The following is a 23,976-nucleotide window of genomic DNA, read 5'->3' as shown; positions in this document are numbered from 1 at the left end:
TGTGCTTCAAAAAGTACCTCATTGGTTTGAAAATGCTTTTCAATAATATAAAGATCATGAGAAATCATATAAATACAGGTTTGTTTTTGGCCAGTATAGGGAGGCGAGAGGAAGGGGTGAGTTAAGCTGTTGCTGGAACAAAGTGAGGACAAGGATGATGGGCAGTTGGAGTCAGGTAAGCTGGGTGGAGGTAGGGACAGTTTAGATTCTAGTAGGTGATACGTGGGAAGACAAGAAACTGCAACGACTAGAATCTGATATGGAATAGTGGGATTGGGTAAGGGATGGGTGACAGGCAGAAGGAACCTGTTGACTGTGGGGATAGGAGACTTACAGGTTAAGTGTGTGGGTGTTAGGTAGATGGAGGATGAACCAAGTGAGGGATGGGGAGCAAAACTGGTTGACGGCAATTGGTAGGAATTGGAAAAAGAAGGGCTGAGTGAATTTAGGTGGATTGGAAGGAGAAAGAAGGGAATCCAGGTGGTGCTGGTTACTTGAAATGGAAAATGCAATGCTCATTGAGTTGGAGACTACCTGGTCAAAATATGAGGCATTGTTCTTCTTGATTGAGTTTGGTCTCACCCGTAGTGACAATGGTCAAGAACAGACAGGTCAGTGTGGAAGTGAGAAGAGTATCTGAAGTTGCATTCAACTGTGAACTCTACATGGCCACTGTAGGTTAGAGCACAGATATTCTGCAAAGCAGTCACCTAGTCTGTTCTTGGTCAAGGTTGGACCGTGTGCCTACCTGGAAGGGCATTTAGGGTCTGGATGGTGGTGAGGGAGGAGATGTAGATACCAGGGCTGCATTTCCTGCAGTTTCAGGGGAAGATGTAGGAGATGGGGGGTGTTGTGTGAATAAGGATGAGCAAACCAGGAAGTGATGGAAAGAGTGGTTTATGCAAAATAGGAAAAGGTGGAAAGGAGGTGTGACTGGTGCTGCAGCTGCAGAAATGATGAAGGATGATGCGCTAGATGTGGAGGTTGCAGAGCAAAAGGCAATGTCTGGGGAACAGTCTCTGTTCTGACTGAAGGGAGGGTGGGGATGATGCGTTTGATGAGGGGGTTGCTGAGCAAAAGGCAAGGTCTGGGGAACATAAGAAATATGAGCAGAGTAGGCCATCTGGCCTGTTGAGCCCACTCCACCATTCAATATGATCTGACTATGGACTCATCTCCACCTACCTGCCTTTTCCCCAAACCCTTAATTCCCGTACTATGCAAAAATCAGTCCAATCTTGTCTTAAATATAGTTACTGAGGTAGCCACCACTGATTCATTGGGAAATGTAATTCCTCCTCGTCTCTGTCCTAAATTTACTCCCCCAAATCTTGAGGCTATGCCCCCTAGTTCTAGTCTCACCTACTAGTGGAAACAACTTTCCTGCCACTATCTTATCAATCCCTTTTTTATGTTTTTATAAGATCTCATTCTTCTGATTTCCAGCGAGTACAGTCCCAGGCACCTCAATCTCTCCTCATAATATAAGCCCCTCGTCTTAGGAATCAACCTGGTGAACCTCCTCTGCACTGCCTCCAAAGCCAGTATATCTTTCCTCAAGTAAGGAGACCAGAACTGCACACAGTACTCCAGGTGTGGCCTCACCAGTACACTGTATAGTTGCAGCATAACCTCCCTGCTCTGAAATTTAGTCACTCTGGCAATGAACTCTGACTCTGTTCTGACTGAAGGAAGGATGGGGTGAGAGTAGAAGAGCAGGAAATGGAAATGCAAGTAAAGGTGTCACCAAACACAGGGAGCTGAAGCTAAGTTTCCTGAAAGGAAGACATTTCACATGTCCTTGAAAAGGAGGACTTGGATGCAGAGGAGATGGAAAAACTGAAGGAAAGCAATTGTATTCTTGCAAGAGATTGGCTGGAAGGAAGTGTAGTAAACGTATCTCGGGGATCAGTGGGTTTATAGTGAAAGTCAGGTAATAGTTCTATCTCCTTAGATGGAGATACAGAGAATCAGAAAAAGGGAATATGTGTCAGAAATGATCCAGGTATATTTGAAAGTAGGGTAGAAGTTCATAAAATGTGATAAAATTGCTGAGTTTGGCATAAGTGCAGGACCTATCACTAACACAGTCATCAGTGTGGCAGAGTGAGAATTGACAGTGATGTCAATGTGTGTTTGGAACAAGGGCTATTACATGTAAGCAGGCATAACTAAGGCCCAGTGCTAGTGCCCGTGGCTATACCTATACATGTAGGATATGTTTAGAGGGATATGGGCCAAAGGCAGGCAAATGGAAAAGCTCAGGTCAGCACCTTTGTCAACATGGACATTGGGCTGAAGAACCTGGTTTTGCGCGGTATGACTCTATGCCATTGAGTTCTAGGTCATAAACCCTTTATTTTTAAAGAGAATTTTCTGCACATCCCCATATCACTCTTCTTCCTTTCTCCTTCATTCCTTGTTTTTTTCTCTTTTTCCCCTTTCTCTTTATCCTATTGTCCAAAAATAATTCTGAATCTAGCCAATGAAAATAAATAAGCTTCTGATACTGAAAACCTGAAATGAAAGCAGAAAATGCTGGAAACACTCAGCAGGTCAGGAGGCATCTAGGGAAAGAGAAACACAGTTAAACAGGACCCTTAATCAGAACTATGAAATTGTGAAAGCAAGCAATTCTTTGAATTGCAGGGAGGTGGGAAAAGGCTTAGGATAAAAGAGGTATCTGTCATCAGCCAGAGTTACTATGGGGATAATCTGTAAACAGTGTCATCTGATAGATTAATAAGGGCATTTAGAGGTGACATGAACAAAGGATCACATAGGCTGTAAAGCTACAGAACTGAAAGCAGTGCCCAGCACATCAGATTGTGCTGGTAGAAATCAAAATACTGACCCAATATTGCAGATTAATGACGTACAGCATTGTTTGTAAATTCTGAAAAAAGAAAACAAGTATTCCTGAAATTGTTAAATTAAATAATGAGTCTGGAAGAATGTTTTGCACCTAGATGGAAGATGAGGTGTTGTTTTTCAAATTTACATGGGTCCTTGTTATAATAATGAATGGAGAATTTCTTGTGGCAGATAACTAAAAGTTCTGGGTGTTCCGTAGACTGGATGCAGGTTCTGAGTCCTTCACCAATGACATGATTCCTTCCCCTTTCAATATTGTGAAGGGATCATTCTCTTCCTGATTTGCTGGTCTTATTGTGATCTCCCAGCCAAAAGCTCTGCGTATGACACTTTACTGTACAACTGCACCTACAACATCATCTTTCTAATCACTCCTTCCAAATGAAGCAGCAGTTCACTTGCACTGCTTCACATCTAGTGTATCGCTTTTGGTGTTTATGACATTGTGTCATCTACATCAGAGGAACCTACACAGATTAAGCACCTATCCTTAACTGCAGGGGCTACCCTGAGCTTCTAATAACCTGTCACTTAATTCTCTAGCCAACTCTATTTCTGACCTGTGGCCTCTTGTGCTATAATAAGGCTTAATGTAAGCTTGAGGAACATCAACTCATTCCACATCTACGTGACCTTCTAGATGCTATCAAATTCAACAACTTTAGGTAGTATGCTTTCTCTGTTTGCATTAGAACTGGGCGTAGTAACACACACAAAATGCTTGAGGGACTCCGCAACTCAGGCAGCATGTATGGAGAGAAATAAAAGCTTGATGTTTCATATGTGATGAAGGGTTTCAGCCAAAAACATTGACTCTACTTCTCTCCATAAACACTGCCTGACCTGTTGAGTTCTTCTAGCATTTTGTGTGTGTTGCTCTGGATTTCCAGCATCTGTAAAATCTTTTGTGTTTAGAATTGTATCTGTTATAGGTCATCCACATGTCACATTATCTCATTTTTATCCTTTCTCCATTCACATGGCTTGGCCATTTTATGCAATCTAGGTTTCACGTTATCTCATTCTTATCCTTTCTCTGCTCACATGGCCTGGCCTTCTGGCCATTTTCAACAATCCAGGTTTATGTTTCATTGAGGTATGTATACTGTGTACAACCTTGAAATTCATCTTCTTACAAGCAGCCAAAAAAACCAAAGAAACCAAATAGAACCCATTAAAAAAAGTCTGTCAAACACACAATGTGCAGAAGAAACGAACAAATTTTGCAAACAATAAAAAATAAACAAACAATAATCAGAACTAAGTTCGCTAAAGTGAGACCACTGTCATGAAGCCAATTCATCACTGCAGCCGGTCCAGGAACCATAGCCTCAATTCAGTGCAGAGATGAGTAGACCTTGTGCAGCAGCGAGCTGAACATCAGCCCATCCATCGCCTCTGGTCTTGACACTCCAACCCTTTTAAATCTGGCCCTGCACTTAAATTGGCTAGCCATTGGCTCGTTCCTGGGCCCTGGCCCTTCCATTTCAATTCAACCCCAAGTTCACCTTGTCAATGGCCAAATATCAACTTGTTTCTTGCTCTTGGGCCTGGGCCCCTTTGCCCTAATTTGGCCTGTACCCGAACTTTTCAATATGGCCCTGCGCTTAAATCATACAAACATCAGCACATTCCTTGCTCTTGGGCCTGGGTCCTGCTGCTTTGATTTGGCCACAAGTCAAAGGCCAAATCTTGTTAACCTATCAACCAACTAACTTAATCAACAGCAGCTCTGTCCTCATCTTATCGGGAGATTCCCTTTGTCCTGCCCATCATTTCCCTCCCTCTCTGAAGCTTAAAACTAACTTGTTTTTTCCCTTTCCCAGTTCTGACGAATGTCTCTGAACCGTTCGGCATGGACTGGATGGGACAAAGGTCTTGTTTCTGTGCTGTAGTTCTCAATGACTGTAACTGAAACACTAGCTTTCTTTGTTTTTACATTGATGCTGCCTGACTTGTTGAATGTTCTGAGCATTTTCTGTTCTTATTTTTAAATACAGCCATCTTCTTGTTTTGTTTTATTCAGATCTAATGTTGTTAATGTGCAATAGATTCTGTCCTTTGGTTTTGAAAATATTCATCAGCAATCACCAATTTTAATAAAGTATACACTTCTTGACTGTCTAGTGTAAAATTCCTCATGTGTGTTTCATTATGAACAATGCATAGGCAACACGGTGAAGGAACGTGTATGCCAAATTAGCCATTACCTTGTTTAAACAGCAGGACTCCGTTATATGAGAGGAGTGTAGCATTTTTTTTCCTGCTGTTCATTGGCAAAGCATACAACAGCTAATGTGAAATTCCAATTTGAGTGAAGGTGTTATCTCTTAGTTTTCTAGAGTAGTGTTAAAGACAGCTGCTCTTCATTTAATGCCTTCATGCCACAAAATTGCCAATGACGTCAAGAGCATAATCTGTGGTGACCTTGTATATGAATAACTGTGGATTGGAGTTTTTTTGCTCAGTGCCTTTAAATGTAATTTAGATTGTGTGAAATCTTGCATCCTATTTAATCCGGAGCTAAGTATCACATCTGCTCAGCAAAATCTGGTTATTTCACCTCCACAGCTTGTTTTGACCTTATTTGAATCTTCGTTGAACCTTGGTCACCCGCAGGCTCAACAGAGTAAAATTCACCTTTGTGCTTTTGATTCAATGAGTTGTAAAATCATATGTCATAGAAACAGAAACTTCAGCCCACTGTGTCTGTGCTGACCATCATGCCAATTGCACTTGCTGACATTAATTCCATGTTCCTCCATGCCTTGCTCATTCAAGTACCTGTCCAGCTACCTCTTAAATCTTGTTACCATGTCTGCTACTACCATCTCCGTTAGCAGCTTATTCCAGATACCATCTACTCTGTGTGTGAAAAGCTTACTCCTCATATCCCCTTTAAGCTTCCTCCTCCTCATCTTTTAAGCTTTACTATCCAGGAAACAGACTTTAGCGATATACCTACTGTACTGTGGTTTATTGATCATTACAGAATGTCTCTGGTGCTTTCCACGCCCTCCCCTCTCCCTTATTCTTTTCCCAACCTTGGCTCTTCTCTTTCTTCCCCATTCCTGCTCTCATTCCACAATAGTTACCCATATCAGAATCAGATTTATCATCACTCACGTGTCATGAATTTGTTTTTTTGTGGGACAGCAGTACAATGCAATACATAAAATTAGTATTGTTATTATACAAAAGTCTTAGGCACCCTAGCTATATACATGTGCCTAAGAATTTTGCACAGTACTGTATCTATTATCTGCTTAGCATGAGACAGTTGGCTGTCTGTCATTATTTAATATCTTCACCCAATATTGGCAGAAATATACACGTTTGTATGATGCACAGTGTTAATCTAATGAAGACTAATTTTATCCTTATTTTTCTAAAAATATACCATTGTCTTCACAGTATCCATAATTGTACCTAGAAAAAGAGGAAGTTACTTGATATTTTGTGCTCTCAGAAACAGATATTCAATTATTTCAATTCCCCCCCCCCCCCCCCCCATTCTTAATTGGTATTTGCAGTTCTCAATATTTGGCACTGTTGGCATGGAGTTCAGGGTTGAGTATTTTGTTGTCTTTCCACAGGTGAACATCCCTAACTCTTCCACCACCAACATATTGGCTTGCACTGGAAATGCATTTCCCACACAAATCGATTAGTGTTCTTTGTTGCCGAGTCTGCTGTGGTGTATGACATGTCTAGATTCAGCACTCTGGAAACCTGTATCATTACAAATTTAAAAGCACTTCTATTGATGTAAGCTTGGTCTAAGTAGGGATTCCTAACCATCTGTTATGCCATGGACCCCTACCATTATCCAAGGGCTCTGTGGATCTTGGATCTAAGTTTTCATTGTACAGCATTTTTGCTGTCTTGGAGATTCATATTAAAGCTCTGCATTATGCTTGCAAATTGGGAAGCTCAATGCACAGAAACCTTATTAATGATTTTGTATTTACTATTTTTTCCCAATTTCTCCTTGATGCTATTAAATAATGAACGCTTGTCCACTTTTTTCTTGACACCACTGCAAAGATATATGACCTGTGAGCTGCTGCTTTTAATGAAAACTTGCATTGCCAGAATTATGAAAGGTACAACAATGTACGGTATTTGAGAGGTTTATTGGCTGTTTTATTGTGTCCTATTTTTGTCACTTTCTGTTGTAAATTCAAAGGTGAGAACATGAGGATGGAATGATTGAATTGTTGGCTTCATGATAGAATAGGGAACAGTTCAGGCCCTTCAGCTCAAGATGTTCTCCTGACCCTTTAGCCTACTCCAGGATCAATCTAACCCTTTCCTCCCACATAGAGCTCCATTTTTTCTTTCATTCATGTGCCTAACTAAGAGTCACTTAAATGTCCCTCATATATCTGCCTCTACCACTACTTCTGGCACTTAACACTCTCTGTGTTTAAGTAAAAAAACCTGCCTCTGACATTCCCCCTTATACTTCCCTCTAATCACTTTTCAATGATGCCCTTTTGTATTAGCCGTTGCTGCTATAGGAAAAAAAGGTGATGTCTGTCCACTCTATCTATTATGATCTTATAGACCCCTATCAAGTCACCTGTTACTCCCCTTCACTCCAAAGAGAAAGGCCCTAGTTTTCTCAGTCTTTGCACAGTAGACATGCTGTCTAATTCAGCAGTATCCTGGTAAAGCACCTCTCCATCTTCTCAAAAACCTCCACATCCTTCCAATAATGAGGCAACCAGCACTGAACACAATACTCCAAGTGTAGTCTAACCAGACTTTTATAGAGCTGCAACATTACATCGCAGCTCTTGAACTCATTTCCCCAACAAATGAAAGCCAACACACCATGCACCTTCTTAACTTGTGTGGTAACAATATTTTTTCCTGAAACTATCTTTAGACAGATGTGTTGGTCTTCAGATTTTTGCTGACCATCTTTTTATTAAAATCAAACAAAAGAAAATCTAATCCACAGTTTTGAATCTATATTTGATACATAAATTCACTGTGAAAGTCTATTTAAATTTCAGACTTTCAGCGTGAGAGCACTCTGTTCAGCTTCATCTTTGGCTGCTGAATGCTGCAGAAGCTTTTCAGCTGTCGTAGTCACTCAGAATCAAGCTTATTATCACTGACATATGTTGTAAAATTTGTTGTTTTTCAGCTGCAGTACAGTGCAAAACATACTATAAATTACAATAAGAAGTACAGTGTATATAAAACAATGTAGTGTTCATGGGTTCATTGACCATTCAGGAACCTGTTCCTAAACCTGTTCTCTGTGCTTTACCCATTCACCAAATCCTTGAGGCATTATTGGATGACAGAGGAAAGTCTCCTCTGAAATAGCATGTGTACTGGCTCTAACTGAGAAGCCCATTAGTGCTCCAGTAACTCGGAGAAGAATGATGATTGTATTTTACACTGCTGGTCTCTATGCTCTGGATGACGTTACAGGTTAAACTTACCATTGGAAGAGCTTCCTCAATAATTTAATCAGTGATTTTTAGTTGATCTTGGTCGAAGAAATAGCCACTAAAGATATTTTTAGTCATTTATTAACTGTTGACATTACTGACAACAGCATTTATGTCTGTCAATAATCACCCTTGAATTGAGGAGGCAATTCAGAGTCAAGGACTGGAGTTGCAGATTAGACAGACAGGATACGCATGGAAGCTTTCATTCCTTGAAGAATGTTTGTGGAAATAAAAATACCTGCAAAAAGACAGCATGTGTTGCACATTTACTAAAGACCTCATTGAATGTTGGAATGTTTAAACTTGAAGAATGAAATGCACAGGACATGAATATGTCAAAACCCTCAAATCTTCTTCTCTTGCATTTTTTTGACAGAGGTACATATGATATATATGTAAATAAGGGTGGGCAGCCTCAGCTTGTTGGCAAATATGACAATCACGGCAGCTTTGGTGAGCTGGCACTCATGTACAACACTCCAAGGGCTGCTACTATCATCGCTACCACGGAAGGAGCTCTTTGGGGGCTGGTAAGTAACATTAAAGCAACAAAATTTCATGAAAGCTTGTCGGATATTCAGGCACAGTGTTTCTTATATAGTGAATTTGTGTTTGTAGATCAGAGCTTTGAAAATTGATTTATTTCAAATTAAAGGAAGTTTTATTTGTTAAGTAATTAAAGAGATGCATCACTTTTAGTGCATTGCTCGTGGCTCAAGGATGAGGTAGAGTATGGTGTGACCTGTGATAGCTGGGGTTGGGTCAGTAGCAGGGTTCAGAAAGATTTGGTGTAATGTTTAACATGAAACTTAAGGTAGCCTGGATCAAAAGAAAGTGATCAAAAGAAATTAACAGTTGAAACTGAAATAAGCCTACACTCAGTGGCCACTTTATTAGGCATTCTTCTACATCTGCTTGTTAATACAAATATCTATTCAGCCAACTATGTGGCAGCAACTCAATGCATAAAAGCATGCAGACATGGTCAAGAGATTTAAATTATTGTTCAGACCAATCAGAATGAGAAGAAATACAATCTGAGTGACTTTGACCATGGAATAATTGTTGGTGCCAGACAGGGTGGTTTGAGTATCCCAGAAACTGCTGATCTTCTGGGGGATGTTCGTACAAAACAGTTCTCTAGAGTTTACAGAGAATGGTGTGAGAAACAGAAGAAATATCCAGCGAGCGGTAGTTCTGTAGGCCAAAACACATTGTTAATGAGCAAGGTCCAATAAGAACTGTCGGGTTGGTTCAAGCTGACAGGAAGGCAACACAAATAACCACATTACAACAGTGGTGTGCTAAAGAGCATCTCTGAACATGCTGAACTTCAAAATGGATAGGCTATAGCCGCAGAAGACCACACCTAGTTCCGTTCCTGTACCTAATGAAGTTGCTACTCAGTGTATTTTTTTGAAAAGAACTGTGCAGTAAAGCTGTCAGTCTAAAATATTATACCTGTTTATCCTATTTTATATCTTTATTTTCCCTGTCTGGGGAGAACTGTTAATGTGGAAACAGGTAGGGGCTGCTAGATTATTATACAGGTGACCTGTAGGTTTGGTAGGGTGGGGTTGGCAGATGTGGTAGAGGTATGGATGATTGCGTTACTAAAAAAAAAAGTACATTGTCCATATCACAGTTTTCTGTAATGTGAAGTGTCGTCATCTACGTATGTGTTAAGAAATACAAGTTCAAGAAAAATAAATTTTGTGGGGTTTTTTTCTTACAAATTTTGTAACAATGAATTTTTATTTCTTATCCCAGATTTTTGATAGTAATTTATACATCCAGTAAGGGCAAATTTCCATCACCAGAACTGATGTAATGTGGAAGTATGTTTCAGATGTTTTAGAACTAACTGAGAAATGTTTCAGATCCAAGTTAAAATTGTGGTTTACCATTGATTTGTATTATTATTATACTAAAAATGGTCCAAGCGACTGTAGAGGGGATGTAATTGGAAAAGTGTATCAATTAATTTTGATATGAGTGTTTCAGTTTGGAAAAAATGAAGGACACCAAGTTTCTACAATAGATGCTTTTTGAAGTACAAATGCTTTTTCAATTCCTTTAAAAATAACCTGAATACTTGAATTAAGGCAATAGGAAAAAAAATTGTATTTTCAAATGCCAGTCCTCAGATTGATCGGCCCCCTGAACTAAACATAGACAATTGTATGTGTTAATGTGAAACGGTTGTGAAGGTTTTAGTCATTTATGCCAGAACAATGCATAGGCATTTGCAAATAGATGCAGTTGTCATGTATCTAGACAGTGTAGAAATAGATATCACAGAATCTGTAGTAGAAAATTTGGCTGATTTGCAATTTCTGAGCTGCACAGATGTTTTTTATGTATTATGTTGGTGACTGTTGTTTGTTATTGGTAGGCATTTTTGTGCATGCGTGTGTGTGGTTAAGTTGCCTTTCTCTGCATTCATTATTTCATTTTGAATTATGGCACTGTAGAGGTCCTTCAGGCAAAATGTTATGTTAATCTGTTGACCTACTCTGTAAGATCAATCTAACCCTTCCCTCTGACATGTTCCTGATGTATCTGTCTGTACCACCTGCCCTGGCGGTGAGTTCCCAGTCTCCCAGACACTTGAGCAATCACAGTATCAAGTTCATTGATGACATAACAGTGGTGTGGCTCAACACCACGAAAGATGAGACAGCCTACAGAGAGGAGGTGGAAGAGCTCAGGACCTGCTGCTATGCAAATAACCTCTTCTTTAATGTCAACAAGGCAAAGAAAATGGTTTCAGGAGAACTCGCACCACTCACACACCCTCCCCTCCCACCTTACATCGGTGGTACAGCAATGGAAAATGCAAGCAGTTTCAAACTCCTAGGAGTGCACATCACACACAACCTCTCATGGTCCCAGAACACATCCTACACAGTCAGGAAAGCTCACCATAGCCATTACTTTCTGAGGAAGCTCAAAAAAGTTGGACTTTGCACATCTCCATTCAGGTCAAGCCAAGTTTATTGCCATTTAACTATATACATGTATGTATCGTACATAACCATATAATGTGTACAGAAATGTGACAGCATTTCTTTGAACTAGGGTGTAAAGCGCAGTAGTGCACATAACATATGATACTTATGAAGGTAAGGATAGAATTTGCAGATGAATCACAAATAACAAACCAAAGTGCATTAATTTTAAGTATTGAAAAGTATGGAACAGATTAACCTGTGACACTTTGAATACAATACTTCTGGGAGTTCAGAACCTAATGGCCTGGAGGAAGAAACTGTTTCTTATCTTGACTGTTCTTTTTTTTTATGCATTGTAGTCTCTTGCCTGATGGTAGAAAGTCAAAGGGGATGCTGGATGGATGGGTGAGATCCTTAATAATACTAAGGACTCTGCAAATGTGGCGTTCCTGATAAATGTCCCTAATGGATGGGGGGGAGACCCCTATGATCCTCTCAGCTGTTCTCAAAGTCCTTTGTAGGGACTTCTGGTCTGATGCATAACTGCTCCCATACCAAATGGAGATGCAATTTGTCAGGAAGCTCTCAGTGGTGCTCCTGTAAAATACAGTTAAGAGGGCTGAAGGGGAGCATTACTTGCTTCAATCTTCTTCGGAAGTGGAGGCGCTGTTTAGGGAGATGATGTTAAGGGACCAGATAAGGTCATCTGTGATGTGAACTCCCAGGAACTTGGTGCACGTAACTCTCTCTACAGAGGAGCCATGTACTTGCAGAGGGGGATGGTTTGCCTGCACCTTCCTGAAGTCCACAATGATTCCATTTGCCTTCTCTGCATTCAGGCTTAGGTTGTTCTTCTCACACCAATCCACCAGCCACTCCACTTCTCTGTGCTCTTGTCATCGTTCTTGATAAGGCCAACCAATGTTGTGTCATCCACAAACTTGATGACACGTCTTGAACTGGATCCTGCGATGCAGGCATGCATCAGCAGCGTGAACAGCAGCAGGCTGAGCGCACAGCCTTGGGGAGCACCAGTGCTCAGCAAACTGGGACAGAGACATTACTGTCTACATGGACTGACTATGGCCTTACTATACTTTGGCCTAAATTCTAACCATTGTCATCTTCAAGCTCATTTCATCAGTGCTTTCACACCTAGTTCAGATGTCCTTCCTTTTTTTATCTGTCAGGGCTGCACTTGAAGACAAAGTGCTTTCTTAGTTCAAAAACACAGAAATTGAATAGTTAACAGGTAATTGTTTTAAAGTTCCAACAATAATTAATGTACAGAAAGATGGAATCAGAATGCGATTTAATATCACTGAAATATGTTGTGAAATTTGTTGTTACATGGCAGGAGTACAATGTAATACATAATGAAAACTGTAAACTACTGTAAATACGTGTGAGTGTGTATGTATGTATGTTAAATAAGTAGTGCGAAAAGAGGGGGATTAAAAAGTACTGAGGTACTGTTCATGTGCTGAATCTCCATTCAGAAATCTGATGGCAAAGGGGAGAAAAATGTTGTCTCATTTTTGCTATGTACTGTACCAGCAGTTATGGTCGAAATGACAAATAAAGTGACTTGACTTGAAGAAGCTGTCGCTGGATAGAGAGTGTGTAAAACTTCACCCTCCTCCCCTTAATATGACACACCAAATCATCACTGGTGTAGCCAGTTGGATTTAGAACTCACATAATTAGTAAAATGGAGATCACCCTCATAGATACACCAATTCAGTATTTAGTAGATGCACCTTTGGAAATAATTACACCCTTGAGTCTGTGTGGATAGGTTTCTATCAGCTTTGCATATCTGAGCACTGCAATTTTTCCCCATTCTTCTTTACAAAACTACTCAAATTCTGTCAGATTGCATGGAGATTGTAAGTGAAAAGCTCTTTTCAAGTCCAGCCACAAACTCTTAATTGGATTGAGGTCTTGTCTCTGACTTGGCCACTCATGGACATTAACTTTGTTTTTTTTTAAGTCATTCCTATGTATCTTTGGCTTTATGCTTGGTGGTGTTGTTTTGCTGGAAAACAAATTTTCTTCCAGCTTGCAGTTCTCTTGCAGACAGCATCAGGTTTTCCTGTAGGATTTCCCTGTATTTTGCTGCATTCATTTTTACCCTCTGCCTTCACAAGCCTTTCAGGACCTGCTGCAGTGAAACATCCCCACAGCATGATGCAACCACCAGCATGCTTCATGGTAGAGATGGTGTGTTTTTGATTATGTGTGTTGTTTGGCTTACGCCAAACTTAGCATTTAGTCTGATGGCCAAAAAGCTCAATTTTGGTTTCATCAGACCATAAAACCTTCTTCCAGTTGACTTCAGAATCTCCCACATGCCTCTCCCATTAAGCTGTACTGGTGAAGAACCCAGGCAACGGTCGTTGTACACCATCCCATCTCAGCCTCTGAAACTTGTAACTCCTCCAGAGATGGCATAGATCTTTTGGTGGCTTCTCTCACGAATCCCCTTCTTGCATGGTCACTCAGTCTTTGAGGAGAGCCTGCTGTAACCAGATTTACAGCTGTGCCATATTCTTTTTGTTTCTTGATAGTTGACTTAACTCTCCTCCAAGGAATATTCAGTGACTTAGACATTTTCTTATATCCATCTCCTGACATGTGCTTTTCAATAACCTTTTTGTGGAGTTGCTTGGAGTTTTCTTTTGTCTTCATTGTGTCATTTTTACCAGGATACTGACTCACCAGCAGTTGGACCTCCCAGATACACCTGTATTTTTACTACAATCAATTGAAACACCCTGCCACACACAGGTGATCTCCATTTAACTAATTATGTGAGTTCTAAAACCAACTGGCCACACCAGTAATGGTTTGATGTGTCATACTAAAGGGAGTGAATACTTAGGTAATCGATTATTTTGTTTTACATTTGTAATTAATTTGGATCACTTTGTAGATACCTCTTGTCACTTTAACACATGAGTCTTTTTCTATTGATTAGTCAAAAAATCCAAATTAAATCCACTATGATTCAATGTTGTAAAACAATAAAACATGAAATACTTTTTATAGGCACTGTATAACTGCTGTCAAATCTTCTTTGTAACTGCATCAATATGTTGGGCCCAGTGTAGCTCCTTAGAGATGTTGAAACCCAGGAACTTGAAATTGTTCCCCCCTTCTACTTCTGATCCCTTTATGAAGACTGGTGTTTGTTCCCTTGTCTTACCCTTTCTGAAGTCCACAATCAATTTTTTGGTCTTTCTGACACTGAGTGCAAGGTTGTTGCTGTGGTACTACTCAACTAGCTGATATATCTCGTTCTTGTTCGCCTTCCCATCACCATCTGAAATTCTGCCAACAATAGTTGTGTCATCAGCAAATTTATCAGTGACATTTGAGCTGCGCTTGGCCACACAGTCATGGGTGTAGAGCAGAGGGGTAAGCACACATCCTTGAGGTTGATGGTTGCGAATAAATGAAAGGAAATGGAAACCACACTTTGTTAACACTATATAGTTCAAATAGCTGTTAGAAGGATACTGTATGTGCAATATATATCAGATATGCATCTTTTCAGCTGAAAATGTGCATTACCAAAGTATGAAATTTACTGATAATATTGTGGTAATGAATTGGCGACAGGCAGTGTGCACATTTGGGCATTCGGCAAACAGTTGATTACATAGCTATTAAAGTTAGCTTCATCAAAAGATTAAAGACTTGAAGAAGCAGAACTTACAGCAAAGTTATGGCAATTTTTCTCAATATATCAGAGACATTTTGAATGGAGTTTTCAGTTGGAGGTTAGTTGCACAAAAAATGTCCGTGAAATCAATCAGTCACCAGGCTATATTCCCAGTCTGTCACGGATTAGCTTGATATACAGGCTAGAGATGTAGATAGATATTTTCATGATTACCTTGCATTAATCTTATTAATTTTGCTTTAAGTTAATTGTATTATTTTGATTTGCATTTATTTCCATCGTGTAGATTTTGCACATGGATGAAAACATGATCAGTTTGAAATTACTAATTTCTTTTATTATGATAAACATTCTATAAACAGTTTCATGTGTAATGCTGCTGTGATGGTATTGTTCTTTAATTGGGTTTTATTATTTTAGCACCATGAGGTGTTTGTTATTTTTGGTATAGTGTAATATGCTGAAGGGCAAACATTACCTTTCCTGTGATCTAAATGTTTTTTCCACATGCATTTGAAATATTCAGTTTATTTCTTTGACATTACTTTTTGTGGATTCAGTGTCCACTGTAGTCTACGCGTTTAGTGCTGCGTGAGGATTTAGAGTAAAAATTAAGCACAGTGACTGGTTTTTAGGAAGGGATAGGTAAAATACAAAAATTGAAAAAGGAATGCCCTGGTATTAAAGCAATGAAGGTATTAAAGAATGAAGGCAATAAAAAAAAATTGGGATCTTAGCTCAATACAAACCATAACTAGAATAGATGTGGGTAGAGTTGAGAAATTAAAAGGGCAGAAACAATGTGGGAATTGTATGCAGGTCTTTAGTGATGGTAATATAAGATGAAGTTTAAATGAGGTGATTATAAATGCACATAGCAAGCCCATTATACTAGTTAAGTTGAATCAACATATAGTGTGAGGAAACCAAATGAACAGTAGCAGCAATTGAGTGCATTGGAGATCAGTGTTGAGAAACCAATGAAGGAATTGCTAATTTAATATCTATTAAATGGAAAAGAATGAATAAAATATCCATTCACTCTCGGCATTAATGAATAAAGGAATGAGCGTTGGGTGATTGGCAGGAGGCAATGAGTGGGAATAAAGGGAGCCTTTTCTGGTTGCTAATGACTGGTGGTGTTCCTCAGAGGTCAGTGTTGGGTCTGCTTCTTTTACCTTGTATATCAATGATTTGGATGTCAGAATTAATGACTTTGTGGCCAAGTTTGCAGATGATACAAAGATAGGTGGAGGGGCAGGTAGCGTTGAGGAAGCAGAGAGACTGCAGAAGGACTTAGATTAGGAGAATGGGCAAAGGAGTGGCAGATGGAGTATGGTATTGGGAAATGTATGATCTTTGATAGAAGAAATTGAAATGTAGACAATTTCCTAAATGGTGAGGGAATTCAAAAATCTGAGGTGCAAAGCGACATGTGAGTCCCCATGCAGGATTCCTAAAGGTTAATTTGCAGGTTGAGTTGCTGGTGTAGAAGGTAAATGCAATGTTAGCATTCATTTTGCAAGGACAAGAATATAAATGCAGTGTTGAGGCTTTATAAAGCACTTTTGAGGTCTCATGGAGTATTGAGCAGTTTTTGGCCCCTTATTTAAGAAAGGATGTGCTGAAATGGAGAGGGTTCAAAGGAGCTTCTGGGATTGAAAGGGTTATCATATGAGGAGCATTTGATGGCCCTGGGCCTGTACACATTGGAATTCAGAAGAATGCGAGGGGATCTCATTGAAACCTATTGAACGTTGAAAGGCCTCAATGGAGTGGATGTGGAGATGATGTTTCCTATAGTGGGTGAGTCTAAGATCAGAGGACACAGCCTCAGAATAGAAGGAAATCCATTTAGAATGGAAATGAAGAGGAATTTCTTTAGCCAGAAAGTGGTGAATCTGTGGAATTTGTTGGTATATTTATATTTAAGGCGGAGGTTGATAGATTCTTGATTAGTAGGACATGCTAGGATATAGGGAGAAGGCGGAAGATTGGTGCTGAGAGTGAAATAGATCAGCCATGATGAAATGGCAGAGCAGACTCAGTAGGCCAAATTGTCTAACTCTGCTCCTACATCTTATGGAATAAGGAAAAATTCACTGGTGACCCATTGTTACTGAAAGGGCTCTTCAGGAATAATGATCACAATATAGTAGAAGATATATAAAGAGTATATATTATTTATAGTCTGAAACCAGGGTCTTGAATCTGAATGAGAAACCATGAAAGCGTAAGGCATTACTATGATAAGGAAGCTTTATTATAAGGGAGTACAATGAATGAGCAGAGGCTAATGTTTGAAGAATTAATAGCATAGCCTACAAGTGATGGATATTTCTTTGAGGCAAAATAACGGCTGTGGCCAGCTGTGACATGGCGGAAAAGTTAGAGAGGGTACTAGAAAAAAAGGAAAAGCCTTAATTCTTTATGTGTGTTAAGTCTGAGGACTGAGAAAATTTCAGAATTCAACAAAGGGAATATAAGGCAGGGATTCCCAATCTTTTTTTCTGCCAAGGACCCTCTGCCATTAACTGAGGGGTTCATGGACCCCGTGTTGGGAACCCCTGGTCTAAAGCATTGATGAGGACAAAGTGGAATAGTTGGTGAGGAATGAGATTCAGTCCTTTGCAAGGGGGGACATAGGGTCAGGAGAAGTAGAATCTGTGTGGATAGAACTGAGGAACAGTAAGGGCAAAAGGGTGTTGTCTACAGGCCACCAAACAGTAGCATGGATATTAGGTGTAAGTTGAATAGGGAGTTAACATTGGCATGTGGCAAAGGTAATGTCACAGTAGTTATGGGGATTTCAACATGCAGGTGAACTGGGAGAATCAGGTTGGTGCTGGACCACAGGATAGGGAGTTTGTAGAGTGCCTACGGGATGCATTCTTGGAACAGCTTGTACGAGAACCAACCAGGGACAAGACTATTCTGGATTTAGTGTTATGTAATGAACAGGATTTGAATAACGATCTCGCAGTAAAAGAGCCATTAGGAGGTAATGATCACAATATGATAAGCTTTTATCTGCAATTTGAGAAGGATAAGGGCAGCTCGGAGGTGTCAGTGTTGCAGATGAACAGGGGAAACTATGGAGCCATGAGGGAGGAGCTGGCCAAAGTTGACTGGACGGATAGCCTAGCAGAAAAGACAGTAGAACAGCAATGGCAGGTATTCTTGGGAATAATGCACAAGGTGCAAAATCAGTTCATCCCCCAGAGAAGGAAGGATTCAAAGGGGGGAAAGGGGCCACAGTGGTTGACAAAGGAAGTCAGAGATTGCATAGCATTTTAAAAAAAGGAAATATGATAGAGCTAAGGTGAGTGGGAGAACAGATGATTGGGAAGTTTTTAAGGAACAACAGAATTTAACTAAAAAGACAATATGGGGAGAAAAAATGAGGTACGAACGCAAGCTAGCCAGGAATATAAAGGAAGATAGCAAAAGCTTTTTTACGTATGTGAAGAGAAAGAAGATAGTTAAGAACAATGTTGGTCCCTTGAAGAATGAATTGGGTGAAATTATTATGGGAAACAGAGAAATGGCAGAAGAATTTAACAAGTACTTTAGATCTGTTTTCACTAAGCAAGACACAAGCAATCTCCCAGTTGTATGGATGGGCCAAGGACATAGGGTAACAGAGGAAATGAAACAGATTGACATTCAGAAGGAAACGGTGATGAGAAGACTGATGGGACTGAAGGCTGAAAAATCCCCAGGTCCAGATGGTCTGCACCCTAGGGTGCTAAAGGAGGTGGCCCTGGAAATTGCGGATGCATTGGTAATCATTTTCCAATGTTCCTTAGATTCAGGATCAGTTCCTGGGGATTGGAGAATGGCTAATATTATCCCACTTTTTAAAAAAGGGGGGAGGGAGAAAACAGAGAACTATCGACCTGTCAGCCTGACATTGGGTGTGGGAAAGATGCTAGAGTCCATTATTAAGGATGAAATAGTGGCATATCTAGATAGCAGTGATAGGATTGGGCTGAGCCAGCATGGATTTACCAAGGGTAAATCATGCTTGACTAATCTGTTGGAGTTTTTCGAGGATGTAACCAGGAAGTTAGACGGGGGAGATCCAGTGGATGTAGTGTACTTCGATTTTCAGAAGACATTTGATAAGGTCCCACATAGAAGATTAGTGGGTAAAATCAAAGCTCAGGGCATCGGTGGGAAGACATTGACATCGATAGAAAACTGGTTGGCAGGTAGAAAGCAAAGGGTAGCGGTGAATGGGTATTTCTCGGAATGGCAGGTGGTGACACAGGTGCCACAGGGCTTGGTATTGGGACCACAGCTGTTTACCATTTACGTTAACGATTTGGATGAAGGCATAATAAATAACATCAGCAAATTTGCTGATGATACTAAGCTGGGTGGCAGTGTGACATGTGATGAGGATGTTAGGAGAATTCAGGGTGACATGGATAGGCTGGGTGAGTGGGCAGATACTTGTCAGATGACGTTTAATGTGAATAAGTGTGAGGTTATCCACTTTGGGAGTAAGAACAGGAAGGCAGATTATTATCTGAACAGTGTAGAGTTGGGTAAGGGAGAAATACAAAGAGATCTCGGAGTCCTTGTTCATCAGTCACTGAAGGTGAATGAGCAAGTGCAGCAGGCAATGAAGAAGGCTAATGGTATGTTGGCCTTTATTACAAAGGGAATTGAGTACAAGAGCAAAGAAATCCTCTTGCATTTGTACAGAGCCCTGGTGAGACCACACCTGGAGTATTGTGTACAGTTTTGGTCTCCAGGGTTAAGGAAGGACATCCTGGCTGTAGAGGAAGCGCAGCATAGATTCACGAGGTTAATTCCTGGGATGTCTGGACTGTCTTACGCAGAGAGGTTAGAGAGACTGGGCTTGTATGCGCTGGAATAAAGGAGATTGAGAGGGGATCTGATTGAAACATATAAGATTATTAAGGGATTGGACAAGATAGAGGCAGGAAATATGTTCCAGATGCTGGGAGAGTCCAGTACCAGAGGGCATGGTTTGAGAATAAGGGGTAGGTCATGTAGGACAGAGTTAAGGAAAAACTTCTTCTCCCAGAGAGTTGTGGGGGTCTGGAATGCACTGCCTCAGAAGGTAGTGGAGGCCAATTCTCTGGATGCTTTCAAGAAGGAGCTAGATAGGTATCTTTTGGATAGGGGAATCAAGGGATATGGTGACAAGGCAGGAACTGGGTATTGATAGTAATTGATCAGCCATGATCTCAAAATGGCAGTGCAGGCTCGAAGGGCTGAATGGTCTACTTCTGCACCTATTGTCTATTGTCTATAATATGAGGTAGACTGTTATGAAACATAAAAACATGTTAAGAACTCCTGCAGATTTGTGAAATGTGAATGATTAGTTAAAAGTTAATGTGGGTCCCCTGTAAGCTGTAAAAGGAGAAATTATACTGTGGAATAAAGAAAAGGCAAAGAAAAATTAAAGATTATGTTTTCAGGGAGGAAGACACATTAAACATATAGATTTATATAACCATATAACAATCACAACACGGAAACAGGCCATCTCGGCCCTCCTAGTCCGTGCCGAACTCTTAATCTCACCTAGTTACCCGCACTCAGCCCATAACCCTCCACTCCTTTCCTGTCCATATACCTATCCAATTTTACCTTAAATGACACAACTGAACTGGCCTCTACTACTTCTACAGGAAGCTCATTCCACACAGCTATCACTCTCTGAGTAAAGAAATACCCCCTCGTGTTTCCCTTAAACTTCTGCCCCCTAAATCTCAAATCATGTCCTCTTGTTTGAATCTAACCCCTACTCTCAATGGAAACAGCCTATTCACGTCAACTCTATCTATCCCTCTCAAAATTTTAAATACCTCGATCAAATCCCCCCTCAACCTTCTACACTCCAATGAATAGAGACCTAACTTGTTCAACCTTTCTATGTAACTTAAGTGCTGAAACCCAGGTAACATCCTAGTAAATCATCTCTGCACTCTCTCTAATTTATTGATATCTTTCCTATAATTCGGTGACCAGAACTGTACACAATATTCCAAATTTGGCCTTACCAATGCCTTGTACAATTTTAACATTACATCCCAACTTCTGTACTCAATGCTTTGATTTATAAAGGCCAGCGTTCCAAAAGCCTTCTTCACCACCCTATCTACATGAGACTCCACCTTCAGGGAACTATGCACTGTTATTCCTAGATCTCTCTGTTCCTCTGCATTCCTCAATGCCCTACCATTTACCCTGTATGTTCTATTTGGATTATTCCTGCCAAAATGTAGAACCTCACACTTCTCAGCATTAAACTCCATCTGCCAACGTTCAGCCCATTCTTCTAACCGGCATAAATCTCCCTGCAAGCTTTGAAAACCCACCTCATTATCCACAACACCTCCTACCTTAGTATCATCGGCATACTTACTAATCCAATTTACCACCCCAGCATCCAGATCATTTATGTATATTACAAACAACATTGGGCCCAAAACAGATCCCTGAGGCACCCCGCTAGTCACCGGCCTCCATCCCGATAAACAATTATCCACCACTACTCTCTGGCATCTCCCATCTAGCCACTGTTGAATCCATTTTATTACTCCAGCATTAATACCTAATGACTGAACCTTCTTAACTAACCTTCGATGTGGAACTTTGTCAAAGGCTTTGCTGAAGTCCATATAGACTACATCCACTGCCTTACCCTCGTCAACATTCCTCGTAACTTCTTCAAAAAATTCAATAAGGTTTGTCAAACATGACCTTCCACGCACAAATCCATGCTGGCTACTCCTAATCAGATCCTGTCTATCCAGATAATTATTAATACTATCTCTAAGAATACTTTCCATTAATTTACCCACCCCTGATGTCAAACTGACAGGTCTATAATTGCTAGGCTTACTTCTAGAACCCTTTTTAAACAATGGAACCACATGAGCAATACGCCAATCCTCCGGCACAATCCCCGTTTCTAATGACATCTTAAAGATCTCCGTCAGAGCTCCTGCTATTTCTACATGAGCTTCCCTGAAGGTCCTGGGGAATATCCTGTCAGGACCCGGAGATTTATCCACTTTTAAATTTCTTAAAAGCGCCAGTACTTCCACCTCTTTAATTGTCATAGGTTAAATGAATTGACGAAGATGTGGCAAAAGTAATATAATGTGGAAACTTAAAACTCTGGATTTTGGTAGGAAGAATAAATACACTTTTTATGTAGATGGTGGGAAAAGCCAAGCTTTAGATACAGATTGATGTGGATATCCTAGAGCATGAGTCACTGAAGACTTCAGTGCAGTGCAGCTAGTACTTCAGAAAGTTAACATTGTCATCATTCATTGCAAAAAAAAAGATACAAAAGTGCAGAGATATTGGTTGAGTGCTTAGAGCACTGGTCTGACCACATCTGGAAGACAGCACCATATTGATCTCCTTTTTTAGAGAAGAGTGGAAGTAGAAAATGTGCTATATGATGTCTAGATTGGGCCGATTGTCATAAGGACTCTTAACCTCAATCTACCTCGTTATGATCTTGCACATTATTGTTTATCACTGCTGCACTTTCTCTGTAGCTGTTCATTTGATTGTGCATTCTGTTATTGTTTCACCTTTTTCTTCCTCAATGAATTGTCTAATTATTTGATCTATGTGAACTGTGTGCAAGGCAAGTTTTTCAGTACATGTCGGCACATGTGACAATAATAAACCAATTTCCATTCCAATTGAAGGAACATCAAACAGGTTAGGCTTGTATTTTCTGGAGTTCAGAAGAGTTGTTGGTGAGGGATGGGGCTTGACAATTAAAATGTTTAAAATCCTCCATAGGCTTGATGTTCTAGATTGGTAAGTTTTCCTTCTTTAGAAAGAATCAGCAAAGAGCAGTAAAAAGTGTTCACATATTTAAGACAGATAATTGACAATAGACAGTAGGTGCAGAAGTAGACCATTCGGCCCTTCAAGCCTGCACTGCCATTCTGAGATCATGGCTGATCATCTACTATCAATACCCGGTTCCTGCCTTGTCCCCATATCCCTTGATTCCCCTATCCATAAGATGCCTATCTAGCTCCTTCTTGAAAGCATCCAGAGAATTGGCCTCCACTACCTTCTGAGGCAGTGCATTCCAGACCCCCACAACTCTCTGGGAGAAGAAGTTTTTCCTTAACTCTGTCCTACATGACCTACCCCTTATTCTCAAACCATGCCCTCTGGTACTGGACTCTCCCAGCATCTGGAACATATTTCTTGCCTCTATCTTGTCCAATCCCTTAATAATCTTATATGTTGCAATCAGATCCCCTGTCAATCTCCTTAATTCCAGTGTGTACAAGCCCAGTTTCTCTAACCTCTCTGCGTAAGACAGTCCAGACATCCCAGGAATTAACCTCGTGAATCTATGCTGCACTTCCTCTATAGCCAGGATGTCCTTCCTTAACCCTGGAGACCAAAATTGTACATAATACTCCAGGTGTGGTCTCACCAGGGCCCTGTACAAATGCAAAAGGATTTCCTTGCTCTTGTACTCAATTCTCTTTGTAATAAAGGCCAACATACCATTAGCCTTCTTCACTGCCTGCTGCACTTGCTCATTCACCTTCAGTGAACTGATGAACAAGGACTCCTAGATCTCTTTGTATTTCTCCTCTTACGAACCCCGTAACTGGGTCACTTACCAGCAAGGATAGAGAGGTCCGTTGAAGTCTGATGGTACTATTTTTAACAATATTTATTAGTAAAAGTACACAAAAATAATATCAATGCAAACATACAGATAATATACGTTGTCAATACTAAATCTAAAAGGGCGGGTATAATAATAATCAATAAGAAATAAGCTCTGTTGTTGTCTAGGGGATAAATGTATTATCCGATGGAAATATAAAAGTCACTCAGTTCATTCAGGCTGCAGCCTTTGGTTGGAGTCAAGAGAGAGATTTTTAGAAACTTGCCGGCTTTTCCTTTTATGATTTCATTCCTTTGAGAGTTCCGTTGGTGTGGC

The 23,976-nt window shown here is 40.3% G+C and overlaps 1 protein-coding gene across 1 annotated transcript in view; it reads left to right on the top strand.

Annotated features, from left to right (window-relative positions):
• The window catches only part of prkar2aa (protein kinase, cAMP-dependent, regulatory, type II, alpha A), a 336,630-nt gene that overhangs the window by 281,070 nt on the left and 31,584 nt on the right, over window positions 1-23,976 (top strand). The window contains exon 12 of the mRNA XM_059943985.1: window positions 8,725-8,878. Coding sequence (XP_059799968.1) covers window positions 8,725-8,878 — 154 coding nt within the window. The remainder of the gene's footprint in view (window positions 1-8,724; window positions 8,879-23,976) is intronic.

Source organism: Hypanus sabinus, chromosome 19, assembly GCF_030144855.1.
Source record: "Hypanus sabinus isolate sHypSab1 chromosome 19, sHypSab1.hap1, whole genome shotgun sequence".
Lineage (NCBI taxonomy): Eukaryota > Metazoa > Chordata > Chondrichthyes > Myliobatiformes > Dasyatidae > Hypanus > Hypanus sabinus.
This window is presented reverse-complemented; position numbering and strand designations above follow the sequence as displayed.